Below are 18,797 nucleotides of genomic sequence, written 5' to 3'. Positions count from 1 at the left end.
CCTACATTCCTTGGCTTGTGGTCCCCTACCATTTTCAAAGCCAGCAGTGGCCCATCCAGTCTTTCTGACATTGTGTCACTCTGGTGTTAACTCTTCTTTGGCCTCTTGCATCTGCTTTTAAGGATCCTTGTGATTACATTGTGTCCACCCTGATAATCCAAGATAATCTCCCTATTTTAAGGTTAGCTGATAGCAATTTTAATTACTCTTTGCCACATAGCAAAGCATATTCACAGAATCCAGGGATTAGGTCAAGGGAATCTTCAGGGAGGGGGCATTACTCTGCCTACCACAAAGTTCAAGATACCTTCCAGAATCTCAGGTTTAGAAGCAAATTTAGAGATCACCCAGTCTAACTGACTCTCCCTCATCCATTACTGGGATCTGTGGGACAGTTTAGCACTGCATCACCATGGTCCAAAGTGGTTGCTTTTTGACTGACTTGCACTTGCTCTTCCTTTAGAAACAGCACAGGTGGGCTAGGGTGCTCTTAGTAGCAGCCTTGCTTCCCCTTTCTCATTTGTTCCTGTGCTCTTAAAAGCCAGGTCACAAGTTTATTGGAGTATAGAATTGTATGTAAAGTAAAAGTTGGCTCTGAGTGATACCTTAGCAGCTACTCTGGGCCTCCAGTCTCATGCTGCCTGGCCCCCTCCTCTAGCATATTTGACATAATCCTCTCTATGGCTGACAAGCCAAAGAAAGGCTCAATCAGGCCAGGAGAGAATCTTCCATTCTGGGTCCCTGCCTTTCTGCTTTAGGCTCTGAGGGCATTTTGAGAGTAATACACAAGCCACTGTGGCAGAAATGCAGCCTGACTTTCTGGAGGGCAGTTTGGGGATGGAAATGAAGGTCACTTTCAGGAATTTAGCCTGATGAACTAGAATATTTATGGACAAGGCTTTTACTGCCTTGTATTATTTATAATTCAGGAAAAATCAGAAATAGCCCAAATATGCAGCTATAGGTGACTGGTTGAGTAAATTATGGTCTTCCCATATAATGAAATACTATCCCACCATGAAAAACAAATCATGTTTTATAACTACTGAATGAAACCATGGGAGAATTTTTTTAAATCCCAGAGTGGGGAAGTCCTTTATAAATACTATACAAAATCTGAAGCCTCAAAAGAAAAGACTGATAAATTTGACTACAAAAAAAAATTTTTTTTTCTGCAAAAAAAACCACCACAAGCAACGTCAATAGGGAAACTTCATACTGAGGGAAAATTAGCCTTATCTTCATCACTGTTGGAGCTCAGAGGTAGGTACACTGGGAGTTCCTTATATCGTTCTCATTACTTTTGAGTATGTTTTCAAATTCCTGTAATAAGGAGTTAAAAATCATTTAAGCATATACAAACTTCTGTATGGCAAAAGACGATTATTACACGGGATTATAATATTTGCAACACATACAACAAAGAATTAATATCGATAATGTTTAAAAAGTTCCCTCAAGGTGATTTTTTAATTGAACACTGGCAAAAACTCACAGAAGAGGAAATAAAAAAGGCCAACCATCACATGAAAAGATGTTCCACCTTAGTTGTATTCAGGAAATGCAATTTCAAAACAATGAGATGTCGTTTTTTGCCCATAATACGGGCAAAGGTTTAGACTATTGATAACATCTAGAATTGGCCAGGGTATGGGGAACTCACATTTTCATACACTCCTGGAGCTCTTATGAATTGCTCTGTTTGAGAAAGTAAAATGGCAAGACCTATTAAAAATTCACATGCATATCCCCTTTGACCCAGTGACTCTGCTTTGGGGGCTTTATCCTAAACCCTGAAGAAACCCAACCAGAACTCAAAGATGTGTAGGAGGAGGCTTATTGCAGCATTCCTTGTTACAGAAAAAAAAAAAAAAAAAAAAAAAAGGCCAAAGTGTCCATAGAGTACCATTTAAACAAAGTATTAAACATCCACAGGGAACATTACACAGCAGTTGGAGAGATCAAGTTAATTCTGTTTATATGACCTTGGAATGATGTCCCTAGCATATTTTTAAGTTAAAAAAGCAAGAGCCAAAGTAATATATTTACTATTACTCATCTTCATAAGAACTTTCTTGGTGCATGTAGACTTGTGTAGAGTCATGAGTGTTGGGGTGGTAGAAATGCACCTGCCAAATGATTAACCTCATCGGCCTCAGTGAGGTCGACTTGATGCAAGGGGCTGGGGGGAGCAGGGCCGGGAGAGACTACCATTTTTTCCTTGTACACCTGTGCATTCTTTGAATTGTTATAACAAACATACATCTGTACTATTTTTGGAGCAACCACCACCAAAACCATTAAAATACTACTTAAAAAAGAAAAGGAGATAGAAAAGCTTTGGGGAAGGGGGAGCTGGAAGGGGTTAAGGTTATTCACTCACTCATCCGGTTGGTCATTCAGTCAACAAACATTTAAGGAGCACCCACTGCCTGTGGGCACCAAGCTCGTCTCTGTGCAGGCAGGTGGCACCTGTCCTGTGCCAGGTAGACTCACGGTCTACCTGGGCAACAGCAGCAGGGATAGTAATGTCCACTGGGGCAGAGGCTGGGCCAGTACTATTCTCTGCTGTGCCCCAGTGCCTAGCATGGGAATGGACACATATCAGATGAATGAATGAGCCAGGTTCCACCCAGTTGTCATGACAGTGGGGAGGAGGGCCACTCTGTTGCCTGGGGAGGGCAGGAGAGGGCCATCAAAAGAGGGAACTAATTGGGTTGAGTCTTGAGGATTGAGTTGAATTATCCTGATGGACAGGTGGAAGAAGGGTGTCCCAAGCAGAGAGAGGGACCAGCATATGCAAAGGCAGGGGGTCAGGTGCCTGCTGGGTATGAAGCTGGGGCGAGCAGGGACTGGACATTGGAGGCTTGAATGCCGTGGTAAGGAGTTAAGACTCTATGAACTTTGAGTAAAGGACACTGATGGAGTCAGATTTGTCTTTCAGAGTGAGCCTCTGGGGAGAGCATGCATGGAGGGGACCAGCATGGAAGGGAATCAGACTGGAGGCTGGAAGAGCAGTTGGGAGGCGTAGAGCCTCTCCAGAGGTGAAGGATCTCAGCAGCAGGCAGAGACCAAGGGGCTAGGGGATATTTAGGAGGCTTGGTACCAGGAATTGTGCATGGGTGGGTGGAGGTAGGGTTTTGGGGGAGAGAGGGAAGGGAACCAGCACTGCAGCTTGGGCTGGAGAGGATGGTGCTAGAGTCAGCACTTCCTGGAGCTGAGAGTTTTTTCTTTTATTATTTCTCATTGCTGTTGTTTTCAAGAATTCAGTTTGGGTTTTATTATAAAATTGATCGAAAACACATTTTTTGAAAAAAAAAAAAAGAAAAGGACAAAGAGCAGCTTTTAGAGCTGACTCTCTTGGCAAGGCCGGAAGTGGGAAAGAGCCTGTTGTTGTTGCGAAGTTGAGCCCAGCGGGGTCCCAGGCGTGGAAGGGACAGAATGGACTGGGAGCCTAGTGGGAGGGACAGCGGTCCCTGAGGCGGGGTGAGAGGGAGGGACAGGCCAGGCGGGGCAGGAAGGCGGGTGAGCACCGCTCCCCTGGGCCGGCTCCCATCCTAGTGCTCCCTCCACACCCCACCCAACCACGCACTGGCCACAGGCTGCCCCCAGGAGCCTCCCGAGGGCAGGGCAGGATGCTCAGAAGGAGGCCAGCTTTGCAGGCAGACACGTGGCTTCCAGTCAGGGTCTGACACTTACAAGCTGGGCAACTACCTTACCCACAGCCTTCGCCTTCCTCGCCTGTAAAATGGGAAAAAACCCTCGTTGAGCTGTTGTGAGAGTTACTCGAGAAAGGTTGTGCACGGCGTTTACCAACGTCTGGCCCGCAGGAGCCCTCAGTAATGATTCCTTTGTGGATGATATCAGTGCAGTGCTTGTCTTTGACCCACTTGGCATAGCCCATGCCTCCTCTGGCCATGCCTCTCCCTGGGCATGTCAGCCTCTTTGTCTAGAAAGTCTCAGCTCTGGGGGTTTCCCCATCTGCCTTCTCGGCCACCCCTCCCGCATCTCTTCCCAGGACCTGCCATCTCCTGAAATTGCCCTTTTCTTGAGCCCCCTCCTGGACCCTGGCTCTCCCATCCCCCTGAGAGCTCCAAGCTTCTCCCCACCTCCCACCCATAGTCTTTTCCATCCGTCCCCCTCTGCAGGCCTTCCTTCTGCCCACCCAGCCTGAGCTCACCGCACTCCACCTGCCAGCCTGTGAGCCTCCTTTCCCGCCTGGCACTGCCCCATGCAGTGGAGGAATCTCTGTAACATGCCCGTTTTCACCCCCACTGATGGGTTTCCTAGGGCTTCCACAAACTGGGTGGCCAAAAACAACAGAAACGTATTCTCACACTGGTATGGAGAGTCACCAGTCTGAAATCACAGTGTCAGCAGGGCCGTACTCCCTCCAAAGGTGCTGGGGAGGATGCTTCAGTGGCTTTTCCAGCCTCTGGTGGCTCCAGGTGGTCTTTGGCTTGTGGCTGCATCACTCCAATCTCTGCTTGGGGTCACATGGCCTTCATCTCTGTGTATCTCCTATAAGGACAATTGTCATTGGATTTAGGGCTCACCTGAATAATCCAAGATGATCTAATCTCCAGAGCCCTAACTTAATTACATCAAACACCCTTTTTCCAAATAAGGTCACATTCACAGGTTCCAGAGATTAGAACTTGGACATGTCTTTTTGGGGGACACCATTCAACCCACTACACTCAGCAGGGCCCTGGGGCCCTTCTCAGCTTCCCCAATCTCTTCCAGGCCAGCCTTGGTCCACTCGCCATGTGGCTCACCTGAAGCACACCCACCTGTCACCCCCAACCCTGCACTGCAGCCTCCCTCACCTCCAGCATCAGAAAGAAAATCACAGGCATCCTTCCCACCGGCCCTCGGGGCACCGCCTTCATGGCACCTGGGAGACCTGCTCCAACCTTCTGGCCTCCCAGGGCTTCCTCCTCTTGCTCTGGCAGCCTGAGACCTTTTCCAAAACTCTCTTCTCTGAAACTCCAGACTCTGGACAGTCAGCCCCTTCTCAGTCTCAGGGACATTTGCACTCCCAAGCCTTCACTTTCCTCACATATGAAGAGGAAGATCTGAGAGGAGGATCTGAGAGGCCCCTCAGGCTGCGGCATTCTGGAATTTCTCCTCTTCAGAGCCCTCAGGAGGCTTCAGGGCTTCCACCAGCCCAGCTTGTCCCCTAGTGCTCCAGGGCCCCTGAGAGGCGCAAACTGTTCTGGAAAGGGGTCAGCCTGCCCTTGGCCTCGGTCATGGGAAACGGGTCAGTCCTCTCCCTGGTACTCAGTTCTGCACAAAACGTGGCTCCCAAGACAGGCTGCCCACAGGAGAACTGGGACCATGGGCCCAGTGGTCACTGAAGCCTACTCCAGGCTCCTAGGGACCTGGAGCCTGTGCCTGGCTGGAGGTTTCAGGAAAAGGTTAGACCAGACCCTGAGTCCAACACTGCTACTTTCAGGGGGCGGGGGTGTGTGGACAGTAGCAGTTAAGGGTCAGGCTTTGTAATCCTGCCTGTGACACTTACTAGCTGAGCAACTCTGGGCAAGTATTATATCTTCTCGGCTTCCTCATCTGCAGGTAGTAATAGCACTTTACCTCTCAGGGTTGTGGTGAGGATTAAGGGAGGGCATTCACAAAAAACTTGTCAGGCAGCTAGGGTCGAATCAGGCTAGCCATTTTATCACCGTCATTATAGGCAGCCCCGGACCTCCAGCCTCTGTCTGTACTTGCCTCTCCCTTCAGCCCCAGACCTGAGCCTCCTGCCCAAGACCCTAGGGCTCAGTGATGTGATGATTAAATGTTTAACAATCCGCAGGGGGTGGGCTTGAGGGGTTAGCACTGATTTAGCATTTTTCCCATCTCCATGGTGTAAATAATCCCACCAGTCCGAATTCAAGCTACCACAGGAGGCGGAGCTGGGAAGAGACCATCTCCCCTTAATAGACACAATGGTGTGCAGAACCACAAGAGCATAAATACCAGTCAGAAGTGGGAACGTAATTAGGAGGCCATGAGTTTTGAGTATTATAATCTTTGTTTTTTACATATTTTGCTTAATGGTAAGCATATATGATTTAATTTTTAATAATGGCTATGTTTAACAACTGATTCGTGAAATTCCTGAAATTTTAACAGCCGGCTCTCCCATGTGGGTACCAGCTGGCTCCAGAACCCCACTGCTGCCATGCTGTGCCTACTCTTCCAGGAGACGTGGGGCTGCTCTGAAAACCGTGGGGACTGGCATCTGCCCACCTCCTCTCCCCCAACAAGGTGACTCTTGGGGAACACTGTGTTTAAGCAGGTGCTGTCTCTGGGGTTCCATATGTAGCCCATGATCATGCCTGGGGGCCCTCACCCCTGGACCCTTGGCCTGCCACTCAAACTCCTTTGGGGTTAAAAGGCACAGGTTTTGAATTCAGGCACACCTGGTTCAGATTCTGGATCCAGCCTTTAAGAACTGAGTGACCCTCAGCAAGTAATTTTATCCCAAAGAGGTTCATTTTCCTCATCTGTAAAATAAGGATAAGAATTTTATTAGAATTCTAGTCTAACAGAGTTGAGTTTTCTATAAAAACTGTTTATTGAGGTATACTGGACATACAATAAACTGTACATATTTAAAGTCTGTAAGATCTGACACGTATATACAGTCATGTAACCATCTCCACACTTAAGATAATGAACATATCTGTCACCTCAAAAGTTTTCTCATGCCCTTTGTAATCCCTCCCTCTTGCCCCCCTCTTTCCCACCCGGTTCCCAGGCAGCCACTGATCTGCTTTTTGTCACTATAGATGAGTTTATGTTTTCTAGAATTTTATACAAATGGAATCATTTGTGCCTGGTGCAGAGTACACACTCCAAATCCACGAGCTGCTGTAGCAGTCAGCTGAGGCTATGCTATACTGCAGCAACAAACAGCCCCCAGATTTTAGCATCTTACAACAAGGTTTATTTCTGACTCACATTACATGTCTGTCATGCAGCTCTGCACAAAGTCAGCTCCACTCCAAGACCCAGGTTGAAGGAGCAGCCCTTATCTGGGACACTGCAGGTCTCCTGGCAGAGATAAGAATGAACGTGGCAGCACCATGACTCCTGAAGTTTCTTTTTAGAAGTGGCACACCTCACTCATGCTCAGGTTATTGACCAAAGCAAGTCAGGTAGCCAAGCCTGATGTCAAAGGTATGGGAAGTGTCATGCTCCCCCAAGGAGAGGCAATAGATATTTTGAACAGTAATAATGTCTACCAGAGCCACTTTCACTATTATCGTTGATATTGTTCTAGTTGGAGATCATGCAGAGGCTCCACACATGCGATCTAGCCTGATGTCCCCTGATGCACCACCACCCTGGGCTGGGTGCTCTCCTTCTCAAGGGTCAGGGTCCTCCCATTCACCAGTGCCCACCTCATTGATTTGGAAATTTAGAGACTAGCTAAGCCCACCAGGCCCCACATCTCTGTCATCCTTGGCCCCAGCTCACTCTGTGCACCCATCCCATCCCCCTGTCAGCCCTTCCCCCCCTTCTCACTGAGCCCCAGAAACCCTGGTTCCATGGCCCGCACTCTCCCAATCTGGGCCTCTCCTCTGAGCTGGCTGCCTAAACTGGGCAGTGTCCCTGTAAGCCAGGGGTTCTCTATGCACACGGCTTCCCTTCCCTCCCACAAGCCCACCCTCTACAGGCATTGCCCACTGCGTCTCAGTCTCTTCTGACTCTGCTCCCCAAATCTAACTTACACTCACCCCAAATCCAGCTCCTCCATGGTGCCAGACAGAGCAAGGACTATCATCTGTGGGGCTACTCAAGCCCCTGGTCATCGCCTGCCTCACCCATCCCCATGCTTCCCTCCACGCTGGATGACGATCCCCAAGTCCTATCAGTGCTAATCCTAGAATGCCCCATGAATCCTCCAATTCTCTCCACCTCCATGGTCTCACCCTGACCTGGTCACCACCAAAGGCTTCCTAATTGGACTCCTGGAATGTTTTTTTCTCCCTTTTCATCCATTCTCCTCACTAAAGCCAGAGCAAAACTGGACACATACACGTCCCCCATGCCCAACACATGCACACACAGACCACTCCTTCCCTGGCTTCCTATTGTCCTCAGGATGGGCTCCAACACATTCCCTGACTCCAAGGCCCCAGCTCTCCATCACCTCCCTGATCTGTCTCCACTCCTGTCCTCAGCTACTTGCAGGCCCTTTGTTTGCCCAGTTCTCACTCTCTCTGGCCTCCCAGCCCCTGCAGGAAGTGGCTAATTCCTTGATGAGTGAATGGGTTGTGCTGAGCCAGGAGGTCTTCCCCACCACTCACAAATGAGCTCAGAACCCCCGTGCTTGCAGCACCAGCTCTGCCTACTGAATGCATTTGAGGGTTGAGAACACAGGGGTCTCTTCCAGCCTGGGAGGACGGTGTGTGAGGATGGGGTGTGTGGGGTGGGAGAGAGACCAACCAGTGACAAGGACGACGGTAACAACAACGACCTAACATTTATTCACCTCATACCATGGGCACTATCCCCAGTGCTTCCCAGAGACAAATTCTTTCTTTCTTTTTTCTTAAACCCGTAAGTGACTTTTTAATTGAAGTATAACAAGCCTAGAGAAAAATACAAAATCATAAATGAAGAACTCAATGAAGGTTCACAAAGTGAACACACTGTGAAACCAGCACCCAGATCAAGAAAGTGAGCTTTCTCAGCACAAGGAGCCCCACTCCTGCCCCTTCTTCTCTGTCGTTCTAGGAGGACACCCACTATCCCAGCTTCTAAAATCATGCATTCACTTTGCCTGTGTTTGAAGTGCAAATAAATGAAACCATACAACCTACATGGTTTTCTGCCTGGCTTCTTATGCCTGGTGTTGTGTTTGTTAGATTTTTCCACGTTGTTACATGTAGTTGTAGTTTGCTCTTTCTCGTGGCTGTGTAGTAGTCCAGGGTACTTATTTATTCATGTATTCCATTCTTGATGGGCATCTGGCTGTTCCCAGTTTTTGGTGATTACACATAGTGCTGCTGTTAACATTTTTGTCCCCGTCTTCCAGACACGCACACTAGTTTGACATCACTGAGTCAAAGGATAAGCATGTACTAACTCCAGCGGATTCCACCAGGTTTCCCACTAGCTGTGTTCGAGGTTCTGGATTAACTCTAATCCTCAGGACAACCCTCTGCATGTGATGTGGTAGACAGGCGTCTCTTCCCTGCTTGGCAAGCTCCTCACTGTGTGACGCTGGGGCCAGCCTCCTCTACTTGCTGCCCTGGCCCCTGGACCTAAGCTTCACCAATCAGAGGCACTGCCTAGGAGTCTATCTATTCAGGGAAGGCCAGCAGGGTCTGTGGCCCTGGGGTCCAGTGTTGGCAGTGCTGGTGGCGTGCTCCAGAGAATATTTTTCCTTGTGTCCTGGACAGCTTTGTTTTGGGCTTTCCACCTTTCCATTGAGCGTGAGAGCTTCCCTATGGCCCTTTAGTAAGCTTCTGGGTTGGTGCTATTGTTTGCAACCAAGAACCTTGACTGATTCAAGGAAGCTGTTTTACTCCCATTTCACAGATGAGGAAACGGAAGCACAGAGAGGTTAGGGATGTTGCCCAAGGCCACACAGCTAGCAGGTGGTGGAGCCAGGATTCAAACCAAGTTTATATCCCATTCAGGGCTTTATGTCTCTATGATAAGTGCGTTCTCATACACTATTCCTACAACTAGAAGTAGGCAGCTACATGACTCATTCAGGCTCATGCAGTGAATTGAGAAGCCAGGCCCCATGACTCCCACCCCACAGAGCTTCCTGCCCTCAAGCCTGGAGTAGGTGTGGAGCTCCATGCATGTTGAGAGGGGAACAGTAGAATTGTTCATTCATTCATTCATTCATTCATGAACAATCATTTATTTACCTGACAGCTAAAGTGGGTCAGGCACTGTGCTAGGCACAGCAAAACAGCAGCAAAAAATAGTGAAAAGAACAGAGTTTGACATTACAAACACTATCACGTCAGGTGATAAGTGCCATGAGAAATAGTAAAGGGCAGGGAAGTCCTCTGACAGCGACATTTGTGCAGAGACTCTCCTGAAGCGAGCGAGAAAGACCTGAAGACAGGCAGAGGGGATGGCCAGGGCCAGGGTCCGGCCCGGCCTGGAGTCTGAGGCCTTTCTGGGGCCACGGGAGCCAAGAGCAGCTCACCAGGTCTGGGCTGGAGCTGGGAGTGGGTGACCTGATAGGAAAGGGTTGTAACCCTGAGCACTGCGGCTCAGGGAGAGGCCTGAAAGGATGGCCCGCTGCGGGCCACCAACCTGTGCCAGGCACAGTGCAATGCCAGGTAGCATCACTGTATCACTTGCCTGTTTGGCACAGACCTTGGACCCAGGGATTTCCTTCCAATCTTGTAACATCATCGTGCACAATAAACAGCTGATGGGTTGGTTGGCACTTCATAGGGCCCAGGTAGGCCCCAGTTGGTGGAGAAGAGGCAGGTAGAGGCTGGGAAACTCATCAAAAAACGAGAGGGAATTTCAGCAGAAAACACCCCGGAGTGCACAGTCCAGCATCTGAACGGGAGCCACCTCCTCGTGGACCAGCTAGCTGTACCTCCCAGACACACAAAAGGAGTTCCAGAAAAGCTGGCTTAGCAGTTAGCAGTTCAAATCCTAGCTTGCCTCAGTTAGAGAAGCACTTTCCTAGCAAGAAAGGATTACCTTCCAGGCTGTACATATTGCCATCTTTGGCATGCAGCGACCTCAGGCCTGCCAGCCAGAGTAAGATTCGTGTGGCCCGCGGCCAGCTGGGGAGCCACACGGAGGCTTGGAGAGGGGTCAAGGGAAGGGCGACCAGTGCCAAGGGCTCAGAACTGGGAGGTTGGAGGAAAGCTTCAGTGCCAGGCTGCCCAGGGCAAAGGCGGTGATCTTCTGAGGTGGGCATGCCCTGGGCTTGTGTCTCTTGGCCTCCAGTTTCACTTTCAGCTTGTAAGGGTCTAGGGATGGGGTACGAGGAGGCTCCTTGCCCCTCCCACCTCAGGGCCCCAGCGGGAAGAGGCACACTGACTCACCAAGCCTCAGTTGCCATCAACAGGGTCCTACCCAGGCCAGCACAGGAGCGAACTGCAGCAGCTGCAGGTGTGGCAACCTCCTGGGTTCTCCTCTCTGTTACCACAGGAGAGGTAGGGCCTGGTGGCAGAAGCATCATGGACCACCAGTAACATCCCCAAGCCCCCATCTGGTACCTCCACTTGTCGGTGCCTGAGACAGACCTGTTGGTAAATATTTTGAATATCACCTGAGCCTGGGGAGTCAATGGATCCCAGTCTTTGAAAAATTCACCTGGCTCCCTCTCCTCAGCTGCCGCTAGGGTGCTCAGTCCCTCCGAGGAAGCCTGGGTCGCATTGGGGTGAGGCCCTCACTTCATCCGGCGACTAGCACCACGCAACGCCTCTCATTCGCTTGTACCATGGCCTCCATCTCGGCGCTCACCTGCATCTACTCGGCCCTCATCTTGCACAACTATGAGGTGATAGTCACGGAGGGTCAACGCCCTCATTAAACAGCTGGTGTAAATGTTGACCTTTTCTGGCCAGGATTGTGTGCAAAGGCTCTGGCCAATGTCAACATCGGGTGCCTCATCTGCAAGGCAGGGGCTGGTGGGCCTGCCCATCAGCTGGGGCGGCACCAGCAGGAGGTCCTGCCGCCTCCACCACTGCTGCCCCAGCTGAAAAAGACAGTGGCAGCAAAGAAAGAAGACTCTGAGGAGTCTGATGATGACATGGGCTTTGGGCTTTTTGACTGAACCTCTTTTGTAACATGTTCAATAGCTGAACTCTTTAAAATAATAAATGAATAAATATTTACCTGTACCTCCTCTTTTCTGTCATTTCAGCTGTGCCTTTATCCCATGGGTTTGTAAAGGGCATTCATCATCACCAATACAGAAAATAACCCCCAACCTGCCCTCCTGAAAGTGTGGTCCAATCCTAGGTGGGAGGGGAGGGCACCCCTATACCCAAGTGCCCTCAGGCCAGGCTGATATCAGAGTTGAAAAAAAATGTAAGGTTTGGTCTTGAGAAAGCCTAAAGATCCCATTTCTCACAGGAAGCGTGGAGTCCCTATAGGAACCCAACCCTCGGCCAGGCCTGCTTGGCCAGAGGCCCTCACCCCTGTCCTGGCCAAATGCTGACTCCTCCCACTGTGTCTTTGGGACCTCTCCGTTTCCCCCTGACTCTGGGGGAAGGGAGTTCTAGGCTCTGTCCCCCACGCTTCCGGTCCTACCGATCCCAAGCTCGCTCTTCTATGTCTTCAACCTCCTCACTGTAAGGGAAGCTTCACTTTCCAGAAATTCCACCACTTCCCCTACACCTTTATCCACCAGTGGCCTCTAGATATGGGCCACTGGTGGGGCCAGGCCAGCATCCACTGTCCCCATCATCCCTCTGCAGCCCCACTTTGAGGCCTTCTGCCAGGACTTGAGCACTACAGACGTCCGTCTCTCCTTCCCAGCACCACCAAACCTCTCCCAGCTAACTGCATCTACTTCAGCTCCCATTCCCTCTGCAAAAATCCCAATGATGACAGCAGCCAGTGTTTATGGAGTCCCTTGTGGTCTTCATCAATTCTGTTAACCCTCAAACAGCGCCCTAAGGCAGGAGTTATCGGTACCCCTTTATGAATGTCAGTGGTCACTGACCTTCCGAAGGCTCTGTACATCAGAGCTAGCTTGTGACACACACTCTTATACAACCACCTTGTGGGTGAGACCCACCCCACCACTAGGCTAGAACCACCCCTTCCAAGTTCCCTCATTTCGCTGCCTCACTTAGAGGGCTTGGGGTGGAGGAGCAATGGCAAGACCAAGAAAGGTCATCTCTTCTAAGTCCCACCCCTTGGCCTCTCAGCAGGGGCCCTTCCCACTGAAAGTCCTCCGTCGACTTGAAGTTGCCCCTCTGTCTAGACTCTCATCTCCCTTTCTCTGCCCACAGGCTGAGTCCTCTTGGCCACATAGCTCACCCACATGGCTTCAACCACCATCTCTCTGGGATGGACATTCATTTCCTCTCTGCCCACTCCCAGGTTCCCAGCTGGCTGGTGGACATCTGCCCCAGATACTCTCAGGCAACTCGTGTCACATGTCCACACCCAACCTCTGGTCTTTCTCCCTCGCTGGTCCTCTGGTCACGTGGGCTCCACTGTCATCAGCTTTGCCTTTCTCCTCTCCCTCATCCTCCACAGGCCATCACCTGGTCCCTCCCTATAGGCTGTTCCCAATGCCATTACCCAGGTTCTTTCCCCAAATGCTGACTGAGCATAGGGCCCTGGAGAGCATAAGCTACAAGTTGCTGTTAGAATGAGTTACCATTTGTCTCAACTATTCACTCATTCAATAGTTATTTATTGAGCAGTACATACCAGGCACTGGTCATAGCAGCTGGGACACAGCACTGAACAGGAGAGACAAATCCCTGCCTTTGAGGGGCGTACATCCTAGTAGGGGAGATAAAAACTACAACTCAAACACACAGGACATCAGAGTGCCATGGAAAACAGAGAGGCAGAGCAAGGACGGGGTGGTCTGGGAGGCCTCTCCCTCTACAGAGGACGGCAGGATTGTAGTGGACTGAGGTCAACCACCAAGGTCAAATGGAACAGAACTCTTTGAGGAAAGTACACTCTCTCAGTTTCAGTAATAAAAATCCAGCGGCTTTGTTTCTTAATCTTTTAAATTGGAAACACTTGTTGCTTCCAGGGATGGGGGTGGGTGCTCCGTGGTTTGGGGGAACAGGGTGAGAGTCTGGCTGAACAGCCTTTTGTTACCTTAAATTTTGAACCACGTGAATTTCCTTTTCAAAACATTAATTCATTGAAATAGGAAAGAACTTGAACAGTCTTCTGGAAAAGATTAATCATTTCCATGGAACTACTGCCTTATAGGAGGCCTGTCTACCTGCCAGCTGCTGCCAGACATCGCAGGTGTAGCATCCTCCAGTGCTCCCCAGCGGGCAACATTTTAACCATGAGATCAGCCATTTGTCCACCTGCGGGCACGGGCCACGTTCTGGTACACACAGGTATGTGGACACCAGGCTCCCGATGACCACAAGGAGATGGGCAGGGCAGGAGACTCGGGAAGCTGAAGACCAGGATGTTTGCTAGGAGACGACATCCCCACCCCACCCCAGGTGACTCCCATACCTCATTGGCTCTTGTCCTGGTTATCACGCTCTCTCTTGAACTTTATCTTCAGGCACTGATCACTGCTGCATCCTATTTGGAAACCCATGGACCACACTAAGGAAATCCCCTACTAAAGACTGGTCCACGAGACAGGACTTAGCCAGCAGCCTGGTTTCAGCCATACTCCCCTGGTGTCTTTCCTGGTGAAGCTGGGGCCCGAGAGGTCTTCCCTAGGTTGGCTCCATGGAGGTGGAGGTGGTGGGGAGGAAAGGCTGGCTCTGTAAGTGGCAGAGGCCTGAATAACAGGGACTTGAGAAGACTCGAGATAGCTGACTTAATCCTTAATGTGACAAGCACAGGGCCATGACCAGGCCTAGCAGAAAGGTGGGTACGTATGGACTGAATGTTTGTGTCCCAAATTCATATGTTGACATCCAATCCCCAATGTGATGGTAGTTGGAGACGGGACCTTTGAGAGGTAATTAGGTTTGGATGAGGTCACAGGGGTGGAGACCCCATGGTGGGATTGACACCCTTATAAGGGGATGAAGAGCCCAGAGCTTTCTCTTCATTATTTCAGGACACAGCAAGAATATGGCCCTCTGTGAAACAGGAAGTAGGCCCACACTAGGCACCAAATCTGCTGGCACATTGATCTTGACCAGCCTGCAGAACTGTGAGAAATGTTTGTTATTTAAGCCACCCAATCTATGGTATTTTTGTTCTAGCAGCTTGAAGACAGGCTGTTTGGAGCATAGACAGCAGAGCATGATAGGGTCAGCTGGGGTTGGGAAACGGGTTACTGTCCTTTAAATATTCCATAAAACACAAAGTCACTGACTCTAGTCTCCACAAATTCAGGCTGCCAGTCAGATGCAACCTGAGCACTCAGAGATGCACAGCAGAGACAGCTGCAGGAGGCAGGACCTCACTGCTCACAACCTTCAGTGCCCAGAACTGAGCCTGGCATCCACCAAGCACTGAGAAATTGCATAATGGAGGAATATTAGATTTTTGTCAGTGGCAGTGAACATTGAAAACCCAGTATTCTGTACCACTTCAGGAAATCCTCATTGTAAACCATCCAGGGCCAAGGGCTCCCAAATTCAAACCTAGCCCCTATTTTCATAACCGACATCTCTCAGCAGCAGTGTTTGTATCCCTCTCCAAAAAAAGGCCAATGAGGATTTCCTCTTATTTTTCAAAAAAGTTTATGGCTTTGCTGATAACAAGCAAGAAAGGTAGCTGGATTTGCAGGCAACCTCAAGTAGTTAATGATCAATTACTGTGGCTCATCCAAAGGGATCAAGTGTTCCAAACAAAAGACCAGGCTCAAGTTTTATGTCATTTTTAGAAGCAGTATGAGGGATGATGTTGGGATGCCCACTGCTGGAGTCTCTAGGACCGGTCAGTGGCTTTTGGGAATCATTGGTTTCTGGCAGGCAAAACATTCAAAGACTATTCCAGAAAATCCAGGACATGTGGCAGCAATGCGATAAGCCATGAAACGAACTCAAGAAAAACAACTTGATATGTATATGTATAACTGATTCACTTTGCTGCACACCTGAAACTAACACAACATTGTAAATCAACTCTACTCCAATAAAAATTTTAAAAAAAGAAAAAAGAAAACTGACTTGGTTCTAGCTCTGTGACCCTTGACACAACACTAAACACTCTGGGCTTCTGCTTCCTCACCAGTTCAATGGAGGCATGTGGAGGACCCCCCAGCTCACACTCTTTGATGCTGTCACTGGCTACCAAGCTGGTTTTTACCACAGTTTCTGAGAAGCTACCTAAACTTTTTGAGGTTTCCTTACCCATAAGAAAGAAAATAAAATTGGGAGAAGCCATCTTGAGCAGTGAAAAATAATGAACTGTGGATTTAGGCAGACAGACAGTCTCAATTCTTAGCCCGTGTGACCTAAAGCAGGTTACTTGACCTCTCTGAGTCTTACTTTCTTGACTTGCAAAATGGAGATAACAGTGTCTGTTGTAAGGATTGTGGAAGGATCTCGCTCATGCCACCTTACAGGAGGTGCAAAATAAATATCGTTTTCCTTCTTTGTTCCTATATAACTTTCAGCAAAGTGAGAGGGATGTGAATATACTGAAATGTCTGTTAAAAATAAAAATTAAACTCTTTAAAAGAATATGAGAGGTTTTAACATCAGATAGATATATAAACCTACATTTCCCTCTTCCAACATAAGAGGGCCTACATTCTGATCAACACTACCCATCTCTGAGGTTATCAGAGATGTTCCAAAAGACTGAGGTTAAGAGGCTACAGGGAGCAAAGGGCACCAACCACAGGAAGCACTGTTCAAAGTGGGAAAAGACATGGTCCTGACCACGGTCCTGTTGGGCACCATCTCAGACGGACTCTGCGACAGCATCAGGAGGCCTGAGGAAACAGTCTGGGCCACTGGCCGGCAGGCACGAAAAGTCCCCAGGCTGGGAGACTTTACCATGATGGTGCAGCGAGCTCCCTAATCTCAAGGCAGCTCAACAACATACCTGAGACCTGGCCCCGAGGCAGCGCAGGAGTAAGAGGCACTACTTCGGGGAGCAGCTTCAGCTCTAAGTTAACCACAGGAAGAAAGGCTCTTACCGAATGTAAACACTTACAGGTTTCCACAGCTAGCTCTAGAGGACTGTCATCTGAGGGGAACAGGGCGTGCCCAGAGTGAGCTCACGCAGGGACCCCTCGCACACTGGGGAGAAGATGCTGCACTGCCACTGGTCTCAGCCAGCAGGCTGCCCGTGTCCCCAGCCTTCCCCTGTGCCAGGTCCAGAACACATGACCCCAGCTCAGGCTCTCATGCTCCAGAAGCTGGTGTAGACAGCACTGGGTTTCCTGTACAAAGAAGACTCATCATTCATAACACAGCAACTGACCCGTCTGCTCCTCGGAAGGAGAATGTATTTTAAACCTGGAAGAGTCATAATTCTTAGATGTTCCACATGTTGTCAGCTTTGCTTTCTACAGACACAGGGCCCCTCCCCTTTGAGGGGGACCCCTCTGGCTGTGTGGGGATGCCCTCCCTATTGGCAGAAATGTGGGGGGCAGGCAAACAACAGGCTTATGATTTGGATTGTGTCCTGCACGTAAACACCTGGGAGAGCAGGGCCAGGACTGTGGCAATGGGGAGTGTATGCCGCAGGAGGTGGTGATGAGACAGCATGGCTATACAAAAGGATTCTGGGTGTGCCAACTCTAGTAGAGTCAGTAGGCAACTGTGGATCTCATAGCATCCTGCCCTTGTTTGCCACTCACCACATCCCCAAATCTAGAGGGTCAGCCCTTTTCTAGCTATGGCACCTCACCAGGAAAGTCAATGCTACAGGACCTCAGGGAGCCTCGTGGTGCTAAGGTTGAAGACTCGCGCCACAGAACATCCTCGTGGTGGGGTTCTGGGAGCAGGGGGGCCTCTCACTACAGTCTGCAATCCCTGCGCGTGGCTGCACGTGGCAGGTAAAGGGGGCGAGTGGCTTGGGCACCTGACCCCCACTGAGGAAGCCAGGGCCCCTCACATCTGCAGTGGCTGTGTGTACAAGAGATGGGCAAGGCCGCACATGTGAGAAGCAAGCACAGGCTGCCAGTGGACACAGGACTCCTTCCCGCTTCGGGACAGCAGGGGCCACGGCCTGAGGCTGGACTCCTCTAGGGCGCAGAGCGGGATTTGCTGCAGGACTGGCTCGGCTTTGCTGGTTCCAAGGACTCAGTTCAGCCATCTTCCACTCTCAGACAAACTGGGACAGGTTGGGGACTTTGATGTTGAGATCGCCGATGTTGATATTCCGAGGCATCTCCGGCAGGTTGATGTTTTTCACAGCGGACACGGCCCGGGCGGGCGCTGCTGAAAGGCCACCCTGAGGAGATGTGAAGGTGGGTATGAGAGAAACCCTCAGTGTCATCTGCTTAAGGCTTAAATAAAAACAAGTGAAAGAGGGCTAGAAAATGTCCAAACCGAGCACATGCAATGCACATTTTGATTTTTCCCTCCTTATGCCTCAAAGGTGGCCAACACAACAATCTTTAGGTTAGTGGGTTCCATAGTACAGGGACCCAAACTGCACTCCTAAAGGTGGGTTGTGTCTTATGCAGTTTTATAGCCCCAGTGCCAACAGTGCCTGGCACACAGCAGGTGTTCAATAGATGCCTGTTGAAATAACCAAGGAAGTTTAACCAAGTCATATTCAGCAACAGGGTTATGAAACAAAATAAAACAAAACCCTTTCCTCAAGAGACTGAAGACTCTTACAAAGGAGGGCAGTCACAGGGAAATTCTTAAAGGGAAAAGGAATGTCACAGCTTAGGACAACCGCTTGCCAACTAATACCATGAAATGGACAAGAGCTGGCTTTGGAAATGTCATGTGGCCACAAGACGGGAGGAAGGACACGTAGGAGGTGGAGTGTACCCACAGACACAGAAGGTCTGGGAACAACAGAGAGGAAAGGTGCCTGCGGTCAGCCCTCACTCTCCAGGCTCGGCCCCGGTGTGCAGAGAAGGGGAGAAGTCGACGAGGATGTTCTCAAAACCGTTTCGTCCTTCTTGACTACTTTCAGGATCTTGACTCCAATCCCACCCTCGCCCAGCAAGTCTCCATTGCTTCTAGTTTCGAAACCCC

General features: G+C 49.8%; 1 protein-coding gene and 1 pseudogene across 1 annotated transcript in view; one reads left to right on the top strand and one right to left on the bottom strand.

Annotated features, from left to right (window-relative positions):
* The first annotated feature begins 11,264 nt into the window (after positions 1 to 11,264).
* LOC118890045 lies at positions 11,265 to 16,918 on the top strand (annotated as a pseudogene).
* Positions 16,919 to 17,069: 151 nt separating this feature from the next.
* Positions 17,070 to 18,797, bottom strand: part of AP3S2 (adaptor related protein complex 3 subunit sigma 2) — a 55,596-nt gene continuing 53,868 nt past the window's right edge. Inside the window, exon 6 of the mRNA XM_036842304.1 lies at positions 17,070 to 18,036. Coding sequence (XP_036698199.1) covers positions 17,908 to 18,036 — 129 coding nt within the window. The 3' untranslated portion in view covers positions 17,070 to 17,907. The remainder of the gene's footprint in view (positions 18,037 to 18,797) is intronic.

This window comes from Balaenoptera musculus, chromosome 2, assembly GCF_009873245.2.
Source record: "Balaenoptera musculus isolate JJ_BM4_2016_0621 chromosome 2, mBalMus1.pri.v3, whole genome shotgun sequence".
NCBI classification, from domain to species: domain Eukaryota; kingdom Metazoa; phylum Chordata; class Mammalia; order Artiodactyla; family Balaenopteridae; genus Balaenoptera; species Balaenoptera musculus.
This window is presented reverse-complemented; position numbering and strand designations above follow the sequence as displayed.